Source organism: Acanthopagrus latus, chromosome 7 (genome assembly GCF_904848185.1).
Source record: "Acanthopagrus latus isolate v.2019 chromosome 7, fAcaLat1.1, whole genome shotgun sequence".
Taxonomy (NCBI): Eukaryota; Metazoa; Chordata; class Actinopteri; order Spariformes; family Sparidae; genus Acanthopagrus; species Acanthopagrus latus.
The window spans coordinates 3,065,277-3,079,790 of NC_051045.1; the positions used below are offsets into that span (position 1 = coordinate 3,065,277).

General features: G+C 39.6%; 2 protein-coding genes across 5 annotated transcripts; one reads left to right on the forward strand and one right to left on the reverse strand.

Annotated features, from left to right (window-relative positions):
- Positions 1–427: 427 nt before the first annotated feature.
- Positions 428–5,325, reverse strand: LOC119022396. 3 transcript variants are annotated; one of them, XM_037103200.1, is made up of 7 exons: positions 5,221–5,325; positions 3,931–4,269; positions 3,477–3,602; positions 3,101–3,199; positions 1,687–1,724; positions 1,453–1,611; positions 428–1,271 (listed from the first exon to the last, which is right to left on the reverse strand). In XM_037103200.1, exons 1-7 carry the CDS (start codon positions 5,258–5,260, stop codon positions 1,074–1,076), a joined length of 999 nt encoding a protein of 332 aa, XP_036959095.1. In that variant the 5' UTR covers positions 5,261–5,325; the 3' UTR covers positions 428–1,073. The 3 variants fall into 3 exon arrangements, with proteins under 3 accessions (XP_036959095.1, XP_036959094.1, XP_036959093.1); XM_037103199.1 differs by having other exon boundaries at positions 3,483–3,650; XM_037103198.1 differs by having other exon boundaries at positions 3,477–3,650.
- Positions 5,326–6,503: 1,178 nt separating this feature from the next.
- On the forward strand, positions 6,504–12,736 carry LOC119023030. 2 transcript variants are annotated; one of them, XM_037104636.1, is made up of 6 exons: positions 6,504–6,654; positions 7,217–7,543; positions 11,041–11,361; positions 12,204–12,299; positions 12,394–12,428; positions 12,546–12,736. In XM_037104636.1, exons 1-6 carry the CDS (start codon positions 6,615–6,617, stop codon positions 12,693–12,695), a joined length of 969 nt encoding a protein of 322 aa, XP_036960531.1. In that variant the 5' UTR covers positions 6,504–6,614; the 3' UTR covers positions 12,696–12,736. The 2 variants fall into 2 exon arrangements, with proteins under 2 accessions (XP_036960531.1, XP_036960532.1); XM_037104637.1 differs by having other exon boundaries at positions 7,220–7,543.
- The last annotated feature ends 1,778 nt before the right edge of the window (positions 12,737–14,514 follow it).

Sequence of the window (14,514 nt, forward strand, 5' to 3'; positions counted from 1 at the left end):
AGAATCACTACTTTGGAGTAAAGTAAACTAGAGTGAACAGAGCATGTCAATGAAGGGATGATTTGTTAATCCCTTTTTTGGGGAGAATTCACTGGTATTTAGATCACCTCCAATTTGAAATGAAACAGAAAACAGTTACTCAAAGTAAAACGGTACAAAACAAAGAAATGTTTCAGCCCATTCTTACTCAGATACTAGAGCCCAGCCATTGCATCATTAAGTTATTGGTCCATCACAGAAACATCATATTGGTGTTTGTTGCCTGATGCGCCGATATGAAAACCTTTCTTTTAGTGACAATAATGCAGAAGACAGATAAGATGCTTGGCATAATTTATATTTATTACATTCCCAGCACATTTACTGTTTCAGTGCAATGTTGTTATTTGATTAAAAAGCATCTTATAAAAGCAAACAAGTAACTGCAATAAAAAAAGATAATAATAAAATAACAATAAAATAAAAGTACATAAATAAAAATATATAACATTTAAAAATATACCAGAATTATTTACAGATTTTGATGATGACAAAGTGGTCCTGCTGCTGCAGATCCTGTTCCGGCTGTTCAGCTCTTCTGCCGTCCCACAAAGAGAAGGAGGCTGTTCACTCACATCCCAAATGACTTACTGTCATCCTACTTTTATATCTTTTACCAGAATGTTAAAGGTCTACCATCTAATCCATACACAAAATTAACAAAGTGCAGCATGTCACCAGGGTAACTGCTAACTGTAGCTGCTGTTAGCTGGTTAGCTCAGTTAGCTGTGCAGCTAGTGATACAGACTGGGAGTGTTGGTGTTAACATCTCACCCAGGAGCTTTGGTCCAGGACAGACTGGGCCTAACTGGTTAGCTACATATATAACTTCAGTATAATTTTCTGCAACACAAAGCACAAATATCAAAACTATTTCTTCTCTTTGTGTTGATAACAATCATTTCTGGATGTTTTCAAGTAAAATTCTTGCATATTGCACCTTTAAAATAAGCTTAACTGAGTGGAAACAGTAAAAGCAGCACTAACTTAAAGGAACCTGTTGAGCCCTGAGAGAGTAAAATGTGGCGCTGAAGCTACACATGAGGCACAGTAACGGTCGAGTAAAGAGGAGGTGATGCGTCTCCGCCGTGGCTGCCGTCTGACCGCGCTCCTCTGGGCACGGAGTAGACGACATTATCTGCATCACCACAGGGGGCGCTGCTGAGCGAGGCAGCTGTGCGGTTGGAGAAGTCCACCTCGGAGTAGGTCAGTTTATTCAAGTCGACTTCAGTCTGGAAGTAAACAAGCAGAGGTCAAAGGTCAAAGGTTATTTACTCTTCTCTGACAAAGTGACTTCTCTCAAATAACATTCTCATTCTCAATGTGTAAAAATAAAACTACCATCGTCACTTCGTCTTAAAGAATGTGGTCTAAATGTGTAAAACTTAAAGTGTCACTATGGTTTTCACTTACTTTATTCTCACAAGTGGCTCCATTGACCAAACTGCTATTATCTTTGGTATCTTCTGCATTTGGCTTGACATATTTGGCACAAGTGTAAACTGTAGATATTTCTACAGGAGAGGATCTTCTCTCTCTGTCCTCTCTGATCTCCTCATACGCTTGGCTGGCCTGCGGGAGGTGAACAAGGGGTTTGTATTATTATCAGTCACAAACACTGATCGTTACTGATTTACTCAAACTCACCTCAGTCACGTCAGCATACTCAGTTTCCACAGGTTTTCCTGAAACACATCCAGCTCAGAATATTAAAACACATCCAGCACGGATTCACCAAAATGTTCTGGTAACCAGCTGCAGGAGTTCACTCAGACGTGTCACCACCTTTAATTTCTTTGAGGCATCCTGTTATCTCAATCAACCTGCTCAGGTTTCTGATTATTGTTACTCTTGATATGCGGTCATTTCTTGTGTGCAGGTCAATATTTGCATCTATTAGGGGAATCGGTGGGTGAAGGAGTAGATAGAGCTGGGAGAGGTTACATCTGTTGCTGTGTCCCAATTCAGGGTCTGCATCCTTCGAAGGACCTGATCTTTGCAGTCTTTGAAGGCGAGTCCTTCGGAGAGACACTCAAAAATTTCTGTCACGATTTCTGCCACCCAGGCCCGCGAAAGCGACAATCTATGTCATGTGATGTCGCCATCTTCTTTCTTTCTTCTTATTTTTCGGGCATGCGAAGAATCTTGGGACATGTAAGGCCACGAAGGGATAGTAGTGGTGCATCCTCCAAAAACGGAAAAGAAGGAGCATTTGTGGGCTGCCTTTGGAGGAACCTTCGAATCAGGACAGTCTTTGCGCGACCCTGAACTGAGACGCAGCAACAGTGTGTGTGTGTGTATGTGACAGTGTTGAAACTGAAAGATGACCTCACTGCTTAAAGTACCTTTCACATGCTTGTGTTTGTGCTTCCACCACATCCGTCTGAAAGGCCAAAATGAGGAAGTAATTTAGACTGATGATGAGTTAAAAAAAAAAAAAGCAGCAGTTTTCACACACAAGGAAACAATCTGTCATACATGCAGGACTCAGATGTTTAGGTTGGATGTGAGGTTTCATCAGGTCTCGTGTAGTTTTTGGGTCCATAACTGTCAGCTGAAGCGAGCTAGATAGCACTTTAAATCACAAACTGATGGTGTGAGTCGCAAAATGAGCTAACATCTGGTGCTACTGTAGCAACGAGAGAAGGTTTTATTGCTGAGCCAGTTTCTGTTCTGTGTTGACATCAGAGATATATCTGACATACCAACGTACAGAAGGCATCCATTCAGTTGTGGACTCACAGTTCTGCAGGGTTAGCATTTGAAAATCTCCTGCTGGTGCTGAATGTCAAGGTCGAGCACACACACACACACACACACGTCTGTACTTCCCGTTCTGGCTGCAATTTCATCAGACATAGTTCCCCAAATCCCACAGGAAACCGTGATGCAGATTGGTTGTGTTGGTGTGTTTTTGTTGCTTTGCTCGCACAGAATAAAGTGAACGGGAGGCAAATGTTGATATTGTTTCTCACAGCCACACACGGTGTGTGTGTGTGTGTGTGTGTGTGTGTGTGTGTGTGTGTGTGTGTGTGTGTGTGTGTGTGGTCTGTAGCCTCACCTTTGGGTTTGCTGGCCCTCCCCCTGCAGAAAATCACCACAGCCACTGATAACATGACGACCATGAAGAGCAGAGCCAGACCCACATACAGCTGCACACCTGTGGATGTTTGATCTCAACATTATTTTACATGTTGTTTTGCATGACTGGACTTCCAGGTACACGCTGGGACTGAGAGGTCCATTCATGCAGCATCATCATTTCAATAGTGACATCAGCTAAAATCAGTAAAATGATATCATAAATCAACACTTTCTAACAAAAAAAGGTTAACCATCATGTTCCACACAGAGAAGACTACACATTCAGGTATTTGCAGAGTGTGCATGTATTTACACTAACAAACACAAAGTCTTATTGAATCATGTAAATGTAACTGGACCTGCAGTTCTGTTACTCTGTCCAGACTGGCTGCTGGTGTAAGTGGAGGCTGATGAAGGTGTGGAGCTTCTTGGAACGACGTTTGAACTCTGTGTTGTTGTCGGTGCTGATGTTGACGGGACTGATGGTGGACGAGGAGGGAGAGGGCGGTTTGGTTCTGTGATCAGAGCTGTGAAATATGAAAGTCACAATAAAACAATCTGATGTTAAACATTTATTCTCTGCAAACCAGCCTGTGTGTTTATAATCATACAGCTAAATACTGGAGATGAATGTTTCTGGAGCAACAATATTAACTACAGTGAGAGTTTGAGATGATGATGAAAGAGATTTAATCAGAAAATCTGCAGCTATGAATAAAGAAAAAATAGAATAAACATGTTGGTTTATTTGAATCAGCAGCAGCTGACAGTGAACAGTTGATCCAAAGACTCTCAGTAGAAACTCACCATCTTCAACTCTGATCTCAAACTCCTTGTTTGCGAGATAACCTCCGTCCACTCTACATGTGTAGCGCCCCGAGTCAGACTTGGTCAGGTTTGTGATGCTCACATTCAGAAGTGAATAACCTAATTTACTATCTGCTTCTTTCCATTCGATGCTGTATCTGCCTCTCTGAGCTCTGTCAGCAGTTGTTTCAACAAGAATGTCTTTTTCTTCACATCCTTCCTTACAGAAGATCTTCCTGCTTCCAGAGAAGAAGAAGGAACACTCATGTATGATGTTTCCTCCTTCCATTCCTTTAATAGTTTCTGCATTGATGAGTCCAGTGTTTCCATCCTGCAGAGCTGTTGAAAAGATGAACCGTCAATAGTTACTATCTGTTTTTTCCTGCAAGATGTTGCAGTCTGCTTTGTCTCATTTACGGTCACACTGGGAGCTGCCCAGTTCAACCAGTCTGTGACTGTGAGGGGTAACAACATAATGCAACAGAAAAGAATGATTTGGATTACTTCATTTAACATTTTGAGCATGACAATCTGAAACTCTGACTCAAAATGTTCACTCGTATAAAAAGAAGAAACAATAAACCCATTAAAACCTTCAGACTGAATGTGAGGTGAGTCGGCATGATTGTCTGAAAATGTTTCAACTTGATTTTTTACTTAAATATTTGAGGGAATTTAGTGAATCATAGGATTGTTTTTTCTCATCTTAAAACAGCGTAAAGGAAAATATAAAAGAGGAATAACTGATGATAAGGTGTTTTTTATGCAAAACAAAATTGTTGAGCAACACATACGAACATGGACATAAGTAAATATTCTGCTATTATTCTATTATCACTATTATTGTAGATAAAACAAAAAGTCAAAACACATCATTGTTCAACTTCCCGCTCTTTTGCATAAACATAGTTACAGCAGATGTGAAGTTTCGTCTGCTGTGGGACTAAAACTCACTGCTGAAGCAGAACTTGTCTCTCTGTTACCGTCAAAATACAAGAAAACTTACCAAAAAGAACATGTGCAGCAAAAAACGACAGGCGTATTTAAGAAATAAAAGAACACCAAGAAGAGGAAGAAGACGTGTATTTCTTGGAACATTAATATTGCAACATAAAGTGACTCATGCCGGATGCTGCTCATATTTAACCACAAAAACCAGCTGGATGCTGTGAAGTCTGACTGATGAATTGTGCAAAGTCCACTAATAGGAAACGGTTTTCCCCTGCTGAACAGTAAACTATAAAGACAAGAAAAGAGAGAAAAACGATGCATTTAAACAAGATTACTCACAGAGGATGATGAAGCAGATCAACGTTTGGCAGAGTTTCATTTCTGAGGCTCTGATGGTTTAATGACGCTTCTCTTTTCTCTTCACTGGCAAACCAGGAACTTCTCACTTCTCTAAATAATCGAGTCCCTCCTCCAAACACTCTCAACTCTCCTCCCCTCTGGCCAGTTACCTCCGAGCTTGTGTGTGAGTTTGCTTGCGTTGTGACTCAAAGTAAGATTAAAGCAAATTCTTCTACAATGCAAAAGCAAACCTCCATCCTCCCTCCTTTTTTTTTATGTGTTATTTACTTTTATAAGACTTTTTGTCTTCCTAAAACAAGTGAGAATATCAAAACAGTTGAACCGGTTCCCATTAAAAAATCCAGTTCAAACATATATATATATATGTTTGGTTGATCGGAGGTCTTGTGAAAGGCAGACTGGTGCATCAGTTTATGAATCTTGGACTACTAAAGGAACCAATGTTTTTTGTTTTTTGTTTTTTTTCCCCCACATCGTCTTTTACTTTGAAATCCACCAGGAATAATTGCTGTAAAAGTATCATATGTTTCATGCGTCTGATTGTGAGACTGCAGTCTGACCCACAGTCAGAGTGGGTTCGTTACGATTACCGTAAATGTTTGTGCATTTGTGCACTGAAAAAAAAAAAAAAAAAAAAAGGAGCAGCTGATTTGACCAAGCAAATGAAAATAGGAAAACAGACACAAGTTTTCAATGTTTGGTGCATACAGAAAAACTGAAATATCGACTTGTTTTTTTTTTCAATTTTCATTTGCCAGATTGAATGAACTAATTGAATGATCAGATGATAAACGGACCAAATAGTTTTACCAAGGAGACACTCCTGAAGTAAATGTGCACCCACGGTAACAAATCAGATGTTCTTTTGTTATTTAAACATTTGGGGTCAAATAACATGATGGTGTTATCTGCATAAAAATGGATGCTAGCAATACCTAAAAATATGTGTTTGTTGACTTTAAAGTGCTTTTCTCTTCCGTTATCTGATGTATTTCTGCTAAACAATAAGATACCGAGCAGGTAACAGAGGGGAGGTTTTATCATCAGGTATCAGAAGTGAATGGAGGGTCAGACGCAGCTGTTTAAAGATGGTTTCTGTTTGTGTTCTCTGCAACAGCATGAGGTCACCATTCACAAATACAAATACAAAAAAAAACCTTGAGAGGAAGCAACAAGGTTTTTTTTTAAAATGCTTCAGACTGGCATGTTGAGCAAGAGCTAAATTCTGAGAAGTCAGAAAGGAGTGAGATCATGTGTCAAAGGTCACTGAGGAACTACAGACGTTCCGTGCAACAATCAGACAGAAAGCAGCAGGACTGAGAGACGTGATCGAGGCAGTCCTGCAGTTTCTTGACTTTGGTTTTCATTTCAGAATGAACATCCACCATGTTGTGTTCTTCTGCTTCTCATCAGGTGAGACTGACTGTCTCTTGATTGCTGCAACACACATTTCTTTTAAAACACACCCTCGTTGTTGTTTTTCTTGTTGTTCATAACATGTTGTTTCTTCCTAATCTATTGTTACTTACTTAAAAGAAGTCAGGGTAGGGTGTCATCTGTATGTTCAAGATATATATTGATAGTATAAAAGTTACAATACTGCTATTTTTTTTAAGTTCTTTCAGTGAAACCACAGCTAATATCTGATCTGATACAGTACCAATATGGTTATTTTTTAAAATTTTTTTACATGAATCGATATTTGGTAGTACCGATGTAAGTCGGTACTACCAAATATCGATATTGATAGTATAAAAGTTACAATACTGCTATTTTTTTTAAGTTCTTTCAGTGAAACCACAGCTAATATCTGATCTGATACAGTACCAATATGGTTATTTTTTAAAATTTTTTTACATGAATCGATATTTGGTAGTACCGATGTAAGTCGGTGCATAACCCCAGTCAGGATAAGGAGTGTTGCGCATTAAGTCTACAATAAACTTCTGACCATAAGTCTCACTTTATGTTTCAGCAGCAGTGATCAATGGAAACGCAGCCCCCGTCGATTATCATACAAAACTGGAAGGCCTAGATTTCATAAATCAATATAACCTTAACGTGCAGCCAGGAAGCAGCATATATCTCTGTAGGAACGACTGCAGGAGGGAAGACATCCTCGTAGAAACACAAGGGAAACTAACGCAGAAGGACAGATACAGAATTAGATACGACAAAATTGACAAAAAAGTGCACGTCGTCATCGCAGATCTGAACCCGTCTGACACGGGAAGCTACAAAGTTGGTGTGGGAGAATTTTCCTCCTTCAGTTCATACAAGGAGTTTGAGATCAACGTTCGAGGTAAGTTTCACCTGTAAATGATACACAGAAACAGAAACTTTTCATAGAAGAACCTTTATATTCTAAAAACATCCAGTGTGTTCCTTAGTCGACTCCTACGAGCTAAGTGATGATTTAAATCTATGTGATCTGGTAAAGTTTAGGAAAAGATCTTGTTTTGACTTAAAATACCTGGTTTTGTCACCACAGATACTGTAAATTAAAAACAAAAAAAAAAAAGCACTCAGGTTCATCTGTACTTGCTTGTTACTGCCTGTGATCAATTAATAGTGGCTGACCAATCTATTGTTTACTGACGGCAAGTTAAACATCAGTAAACACTGTCTGTATAAAAACAGAGCAGTTTTAAGAACCAAACCTTTAACTGTCTGTGATTATTGACAACGAAATTTGTTCCCACCAGAAAATTGAGAGAACATAATAATCAGCTGTGTCCAATCATGCAAATTCAAGAAGGTGAAAGCTGGTGCAACAGCTTCACGAACACTGGAAACATTTTTGATAAACATTCTTACCAACGTCTTCTTTTCATGTCACAGTGGTATTTTTCTGCCATAACATTCTCTTAAGTACACATTCTGTTAGTTACCTGTAAAATTACCCTTCAGATCCGACTGGTTCACCTGAAGACTGAGATTGTAGTCGGCCAAAGAACATAAGCTTGTAAAAAATAAAATAAAATAAAATAAAAAAATCCTTGTTGCTTGTGATCCCTCCAAAAGATACACATCAGTTAGTTTTGTTAAGTGACAATTATTTGAGGCCAATATATTATAGGATTGGCCGCCTATGAACCTCACGTTTTTCTGTTAACGAAATCCACCAAGAAAATTAAGATTGACTGTCAAAATACTTTCCAACCATGAGACCTCAAAAAAAGGGACAATTTTGAAACCAAAAGAACAAACGACAAAATAAAAAGTAAAATGCAACAAAATGTTCATGTCAATTCATTGACATTGATGCAGCAGATTACACTTTGTACAATGACAGAAATAGGTTGTGGTTAATCTGGAGAAAATTTGAGAAATGGGTGATGAAAGATGTCGGTCTCCTGAGTTTGCAATAATGATTGTAGATCCAGTCAATCTGGCACCATTTCTACCTGCTTTCATCTCCACTATAGACCAACTGAATGGTTAATCTCATGTTTTGTGTTGTGTTCTCAGTAGTTGCATGACTACGTTTTCTTGACGTCAGCAACACAGTCAGTGATACTACTTATAAAATGCAGAGGAACATGGGGGTTGTCTTTTTCTACTTAAAGTTAAAAAAAGGATTTTTTTTCGACCGCAGCTGATTGTCAAAGACCAATCAAAAAGTAGGTCAAAAGTTGCTGCAGGTCTAAAAAAAAATAAATAAATAAATTTAAAAAATGGCGTGAGGTAGTCATGACAGTTTGTGGTCTGGTAACACTGAGTCACTGCAGAGGAACTCAGAGGAAAGCTGAAATCGTGTCGCAGTAATTTTTGGATATGCTTGAGTCATGATTTTTCCTCAGAGGAGAAGAATCACTAGAGACTCTGAAACTCTCGTAGCTGTTTTGGGCAAAATTTCTCCTTTCGCTAAAATCGCTTCCTGTTTCTAGAGAGCGCCAGACTGGGCGGCTCCTATTCAAGTCAGCAGGAGTTGAGGCTGCTTACGAGAATTTAGGTTAAAGGCCACTGCCCCCAAAAAAGTGATTTACTCTTTGTTGCCATTGTTATACATCTGCCTGACTCAGTGTTTCAATTGTCTCTAATGTGCCTTCTTTAGTTAATAAAGAAAATAAGGAAGAATAAATGAAAATAAAGCAATAAAGGTGCAGTGTGTAAGAATTGGAGTTCAAAATATTCACAAATTACCTAAAAGTATCATCTGAATTTAAACAGTGTTGACGTGACACCAAAGAAAGCTAAGTATAGCATGCTAACCAGCTAGCTCTGGCACGTCCTGGTTCATAATACCACTTTATACCTCAACAGGTGATTGTCGTGGTTTCAAAATCCTCTTAATTTAAGCAACATCAAGCTAGTTTTTCTGTGAAGGCTGTTAAAAATACTGGCAGATGTGGGCTGCTTGTTTGTGGCTTTGTAAAGGTGTAGCTGCCTATTTGAGTTTGATTCCCAGGGCTTTTTGTCTTCGCCATCCATAGTTTCAGCTGGGAAATCTTCAAGTTGTAAATTTAGAGTTAGAATAGTTAAAGTCAGCCTGTAAAGACGAACTAGTAAGTCTCCGCATTCGACGTGATGACCTTTAATGTCCCTAGCAACCTCCATAGTCTCATTTAGCCTTGTGTTAGCAACCGAAAGGTGCAATATGTATGTAACGTAAGAATTGTCCACCTGTCAGATACCTATACAGCAACAAATGAGGGGCAGCACATCACCAGAGTAACCGCTAGCTGTAGCTGCTTTTGCCTAGTTAGCTCAGTTAGCTGTGCAGCTAGCTTGGTACCAGGGGATTGTTAGTGTTTAAGCCACCAAAGGAGCTTTAAAAGTGACAATACAGAGTAAGTTAGCATGCTAACTTTAGTAGATATCGTCAACACAATACACATCATATCAAAACTGTTATTTATTCACATTCTGCTGATTATTTTAGTTCATTTTTGACTTTTTCAACCAGAAATCTTACAGAACACATAAACACCTTTTTAATTAAAGCTTAAAGGGAAATTCCGGCGTAAGTTTAATGGTCTAACACAACGTGACCCCAAGTAAGACCCCCGTCAAGAGATCAAGTTTTCCGACTGCTAGCTTATGTAGTTTTAGCAACCTCAGAAAAGACCGCATGATAACAACACACTGCAGTCTATGCCTCCAGCAAGAAACCACCACCAAAAAGCCACAAATTATGCTCAGAACAGCACCAAACTTCAGCAACAGTACAAATAGAGTCCCAGCACATAGTTCGAGGCATCAAACATCTGCTAGCTTTGCCTGATTTCTAGTGAAAAGTGAACACAGCTCACCACTCTCCTGCAGCAGGTTGCTCATTGTGGGGAAGCCCTGACGAGTCGATTACAGAGTGCTGTTAGAAATGCTCAATTCCATTCTTTTCCCTGTCAGCTCTTGATGATAACTGTTATAAACTGGTAGGTAAGACACATATGAACTTTTATTGCATTTCCATGGAGTAATAAACATACATTTTCATCCTTGAGCTGCGGAACTCTACTGCACTCGGTAATCGACTCGTCAGGGCTTCCCTACAACAAGCTAGCTGCTGCAGGAGAGTGGTGAGTTGTGGGGGTCTTATTCTGTGTCACGGTGTGTTAGACCATGGATTAAATTTAAGATGGAATATCCCTTTAATCTTGTGAACCACAGACCTCATTTCAGGACTGAAAACCCTGTTGACTTGGAGACGATGGAACTGGGAAAGGAAAAACTAATCTTACTAGCTAACTCATTTCAAGGTTTTAGGACTCATTCATGCAGCATTTTAATAACCTTAGAATTCATTTGGTTTCATTTGGTAATTTACTTCATGTGTTTTTTGTTTTTTTCCAACAGCTCGATGTGAGAAAGTGATCTATGGAGAGCAGAGAGTCTACAGAGGCAGTGTTGGAGGAAACATCACAATCCAGTGCTCCTTGTCTGCACATTCTTTAAACAGGAAGTTCCTCTGTCGGGACACATGCCACAACATTCTCATTGAAACCACTGCTGAGAGAGCCATTAGCAACAAATATGAAATCACATATGGGAACAACGGGCTCTTTAATGTGACCATCACACAGCTGAACTTGTTGGACTCGGGACGCTACAGTTGCGGCGTGGGACGACAGTTTCAAACAAATCAGTGTCAGGTGTTCGAGATCGCTGTTACAGGTGGTGAGTTTCTAATGGAAGACACAAGGATGTCCCTGCATGTTTCTGGAGGCCTGAAGAACGTGTTTACTTGCAACAATCTCATATATTTTGACAAAAACAAGATTAAGAGCGCAATATGGCCATCTGTTGATTTCATACTCCAAACCAATAGGGGGCAGCGTGGCTGATATTTTTTCTAGTTTGCTCAGTTAGTCAGCTGCAGCTAATGGTCCAAACTTGGAGTTAAGAGCAACATCAAAAATGTTCATTCCTCACATTCTGTTGTTAATTTCTATGAATTATTGCATGTTTTCAAGTCAAATTCTTACGTATTGCACCTTTAAATCAAGCTTCTCTGCAGAAGGTGTCAAACTTTTCTTTGAGTCCAGAATGAACCGATTAAATCCGTCTAGCTTGGTTTGAGTTTGTGGCTTAGTTGTCACCCATTATATCCATATTTACAGCATCATTTATAGCATTTTGTTGCAGTCCTCTTTCATTTCATTTAGTCTTGTGTCACGTCAATAGTCTAATTGGATTTCAGTATTAATATTACAGTCAATTTGTCCAGCAACGTGGTACCACCCAAAATTAAAGTGATGTTCAAAACCAGCCAGCGTGCCACCAGAAAAAGTAGCTCCCAGAGAATTGTCTTGGAAAAATGGCTGCAGAATCAGACTCTTTTTTTTAAGTTTCCTTCTATTACTTTGATTTTATAAGAGAAAAACACATAAATTTGAAGTTCAGACTTCGTACTGAGAAGCTGAGGGAAAATCTCTTTGAGTGAATGAATCTGTCTTTAGTTGTTAGTGATTTCTCTTTGATTGATGGTTATTTTTTCCTCTCTCGTGTCTCTGAACCAGGCGGCGCCTTGCGTCCGCTCATCTGTCTGACTGCGGTCGTGCTGTTGTTCGTTTGCGTGCTGCTCCTCTACAAACGGAGGATCAGAAGTGTTGAGTGTGAGTTGATCTGTCAGCTCTTATCTGCACTGTGAAGTAATTACATCCAGACAACACACAGGGAAATCACCTCTGTCGTACTTTCTGTTCACAGATGGAAACACCAGGGAAAGTGAAGGAAACCCGGAGGTGACTTTCTTTAATTCTTTGAATCTCATCGTCATCCATCGTCTAGGCCTTTAACGTGGCTGCCCATGTATTGCTTGTTACCTCGGTAAAGTGATTGTTTCTTGTTTGCTTTTTCAGACTTCCGTCTACGACGACTGTGCTCCCGTCTCCACATATGAAGTATCAGCCTACTGGGAGCTTGAGCCTCAGAGCAGGGATCACACCCTGTACTGCACACTGGAGATGCTGCCGTATGTGGATGTTCTACCCTCACAAGAACGAGCTTAAAGTTCAGCCGACACAGAATAAAATGAAGCAGTTCATGTTAATTTCTTCCAGTTTTATTTTATTTTTTTTCTTTTAACTTTTTTCTGCTCTGAGCTTTTTACTGTTCAACACAAAGTCGTACTCATCCATCTGCAGCCCCCAACAGAGCTGTGAACCCGGAAATCACTTAGTATTTTTGCACATCTGGTTCCAAAGTCAGAGAGGTTTTTGACATGGTTTTCAGTTAAATGCTCGAAATAAGATGTGTGGTTACCACAGGCTGGAGATATTTACACGTTCTTGTTCCACAACATAAAATGTCCCACGGTTTAATTTTAAAGCTCTTACGCGTGTTAATTAAGGTGTCTAAGTGAGTATAGAGGTTGTCGGGGAGACTGAACGAGCCGTGGAGGTGAACGACATGGAGCCAGAACCTTAAACAACCCGAACGAATCTTAATAAACTAGTTAAACCAGCTGTTTGTCTCCGTCCACCTGTCAGGATGACATCACAGTGCATTTAACCTCTGATCTTTTTGATTGGTCGTCTCTTTTCTTTCTCTCTCTCTCTGTTTCAGTCTCATTTGCATTCTTCCCGTCTTCTTTCCTGCCATGTTTCACTTCCTCCGACCTTGTTTCGTTTTTCAAGACTCTTTTTATCTGTGGTGACGGTGTCTGACCCGCCTGGCCTCAGCTGCGTGGCATCATCCCTCAAATGTACTTTTTGGTCCATAAGTAAAACTTCTCCGCCCTCCGTCCCCACATCTTTCTGTTGTAGCACCACAAAAAGGAAGTGACTCACTGTGAAAGAAGCACCTGGTGTCTGTTTAATTTTCTTTTTATATTACGGCCCTGATCGGGTTTGAAGTAAGAGACTGTAAAATGCTGCTGAGTGAAACTCTTAAAATTTGTGAGAAAGTTTTGCAGCTACAGCGGCTGAGTGAGTCGTTGATATTGTTTTAAACCGGATAAGAATCTAGAGACACAAAGAATAAATAATAACTAGAAAAATTTGTATTTCCTGCGAAAATACAGTGTGAATGCTGAAGGCTGAAACGCTCTCGGAAATCTGCTGAACGTCCTGGCGAAAAGTTGAAAAAGTCAAAAAGCTGGGAAAAAAAAGTTGAACATATTAATAGTTGAACAGTTCCACAGCTGAACAGGAAGCAGAATGGTTGAAGGAGTTGAAATGGCAGAAAGATGAATATTTTAAGAAGATGAAGAGACAGGAAAGTTGAAGAGGGCTCAAAGAGTTTAAAAACATTTTCATAGCTGAATATGAAGATGAATACTTGAAGGAGCTGAAAAGTCAGGAAGATGAATACCTGAAAACGTTAAAAAGCTGTGGCTTAAGAGGGCTGAAAAAGCTTTAAAAGGTGAAAAAATACTGGAAAGGCAAAAAAGTTGTAGAGTAAGAGGGCAGAAAGAGCTTAAAATGGCTGCACACATGCTGGAGCAGCAGCAGAGCTGAAGATGACAATGTTCCCATGAGAATGAATGGGCAAACGCCTGCCAAACTGTGATGAACAACAGGAGAGATTGCTGAACATGGGGATGTCCTTTAATTTTCTGTAAAGAATATTTTAATAAGATGAAAAAGGCAGAAAGATGAATATCTGAATAAGTTGAAAAGCTGTAGAGTAAGAGGGATGAAAGAGCTTAAAAAGGTGAAAAAAGACTGGAAAGACAGAAAAGTTGTAGAGTAAGAGGGCAGAAAGAGCTTTAAAAGGTGGAAAAAGGCAGAAGAGGTGAAAGAATAAAGGCATAAAGAGCTTAAAATGGTTGCACACATGCTGGAGAAGGAGCAGATCCAAAGATGAAAATGTCCCCATAAGGATGAA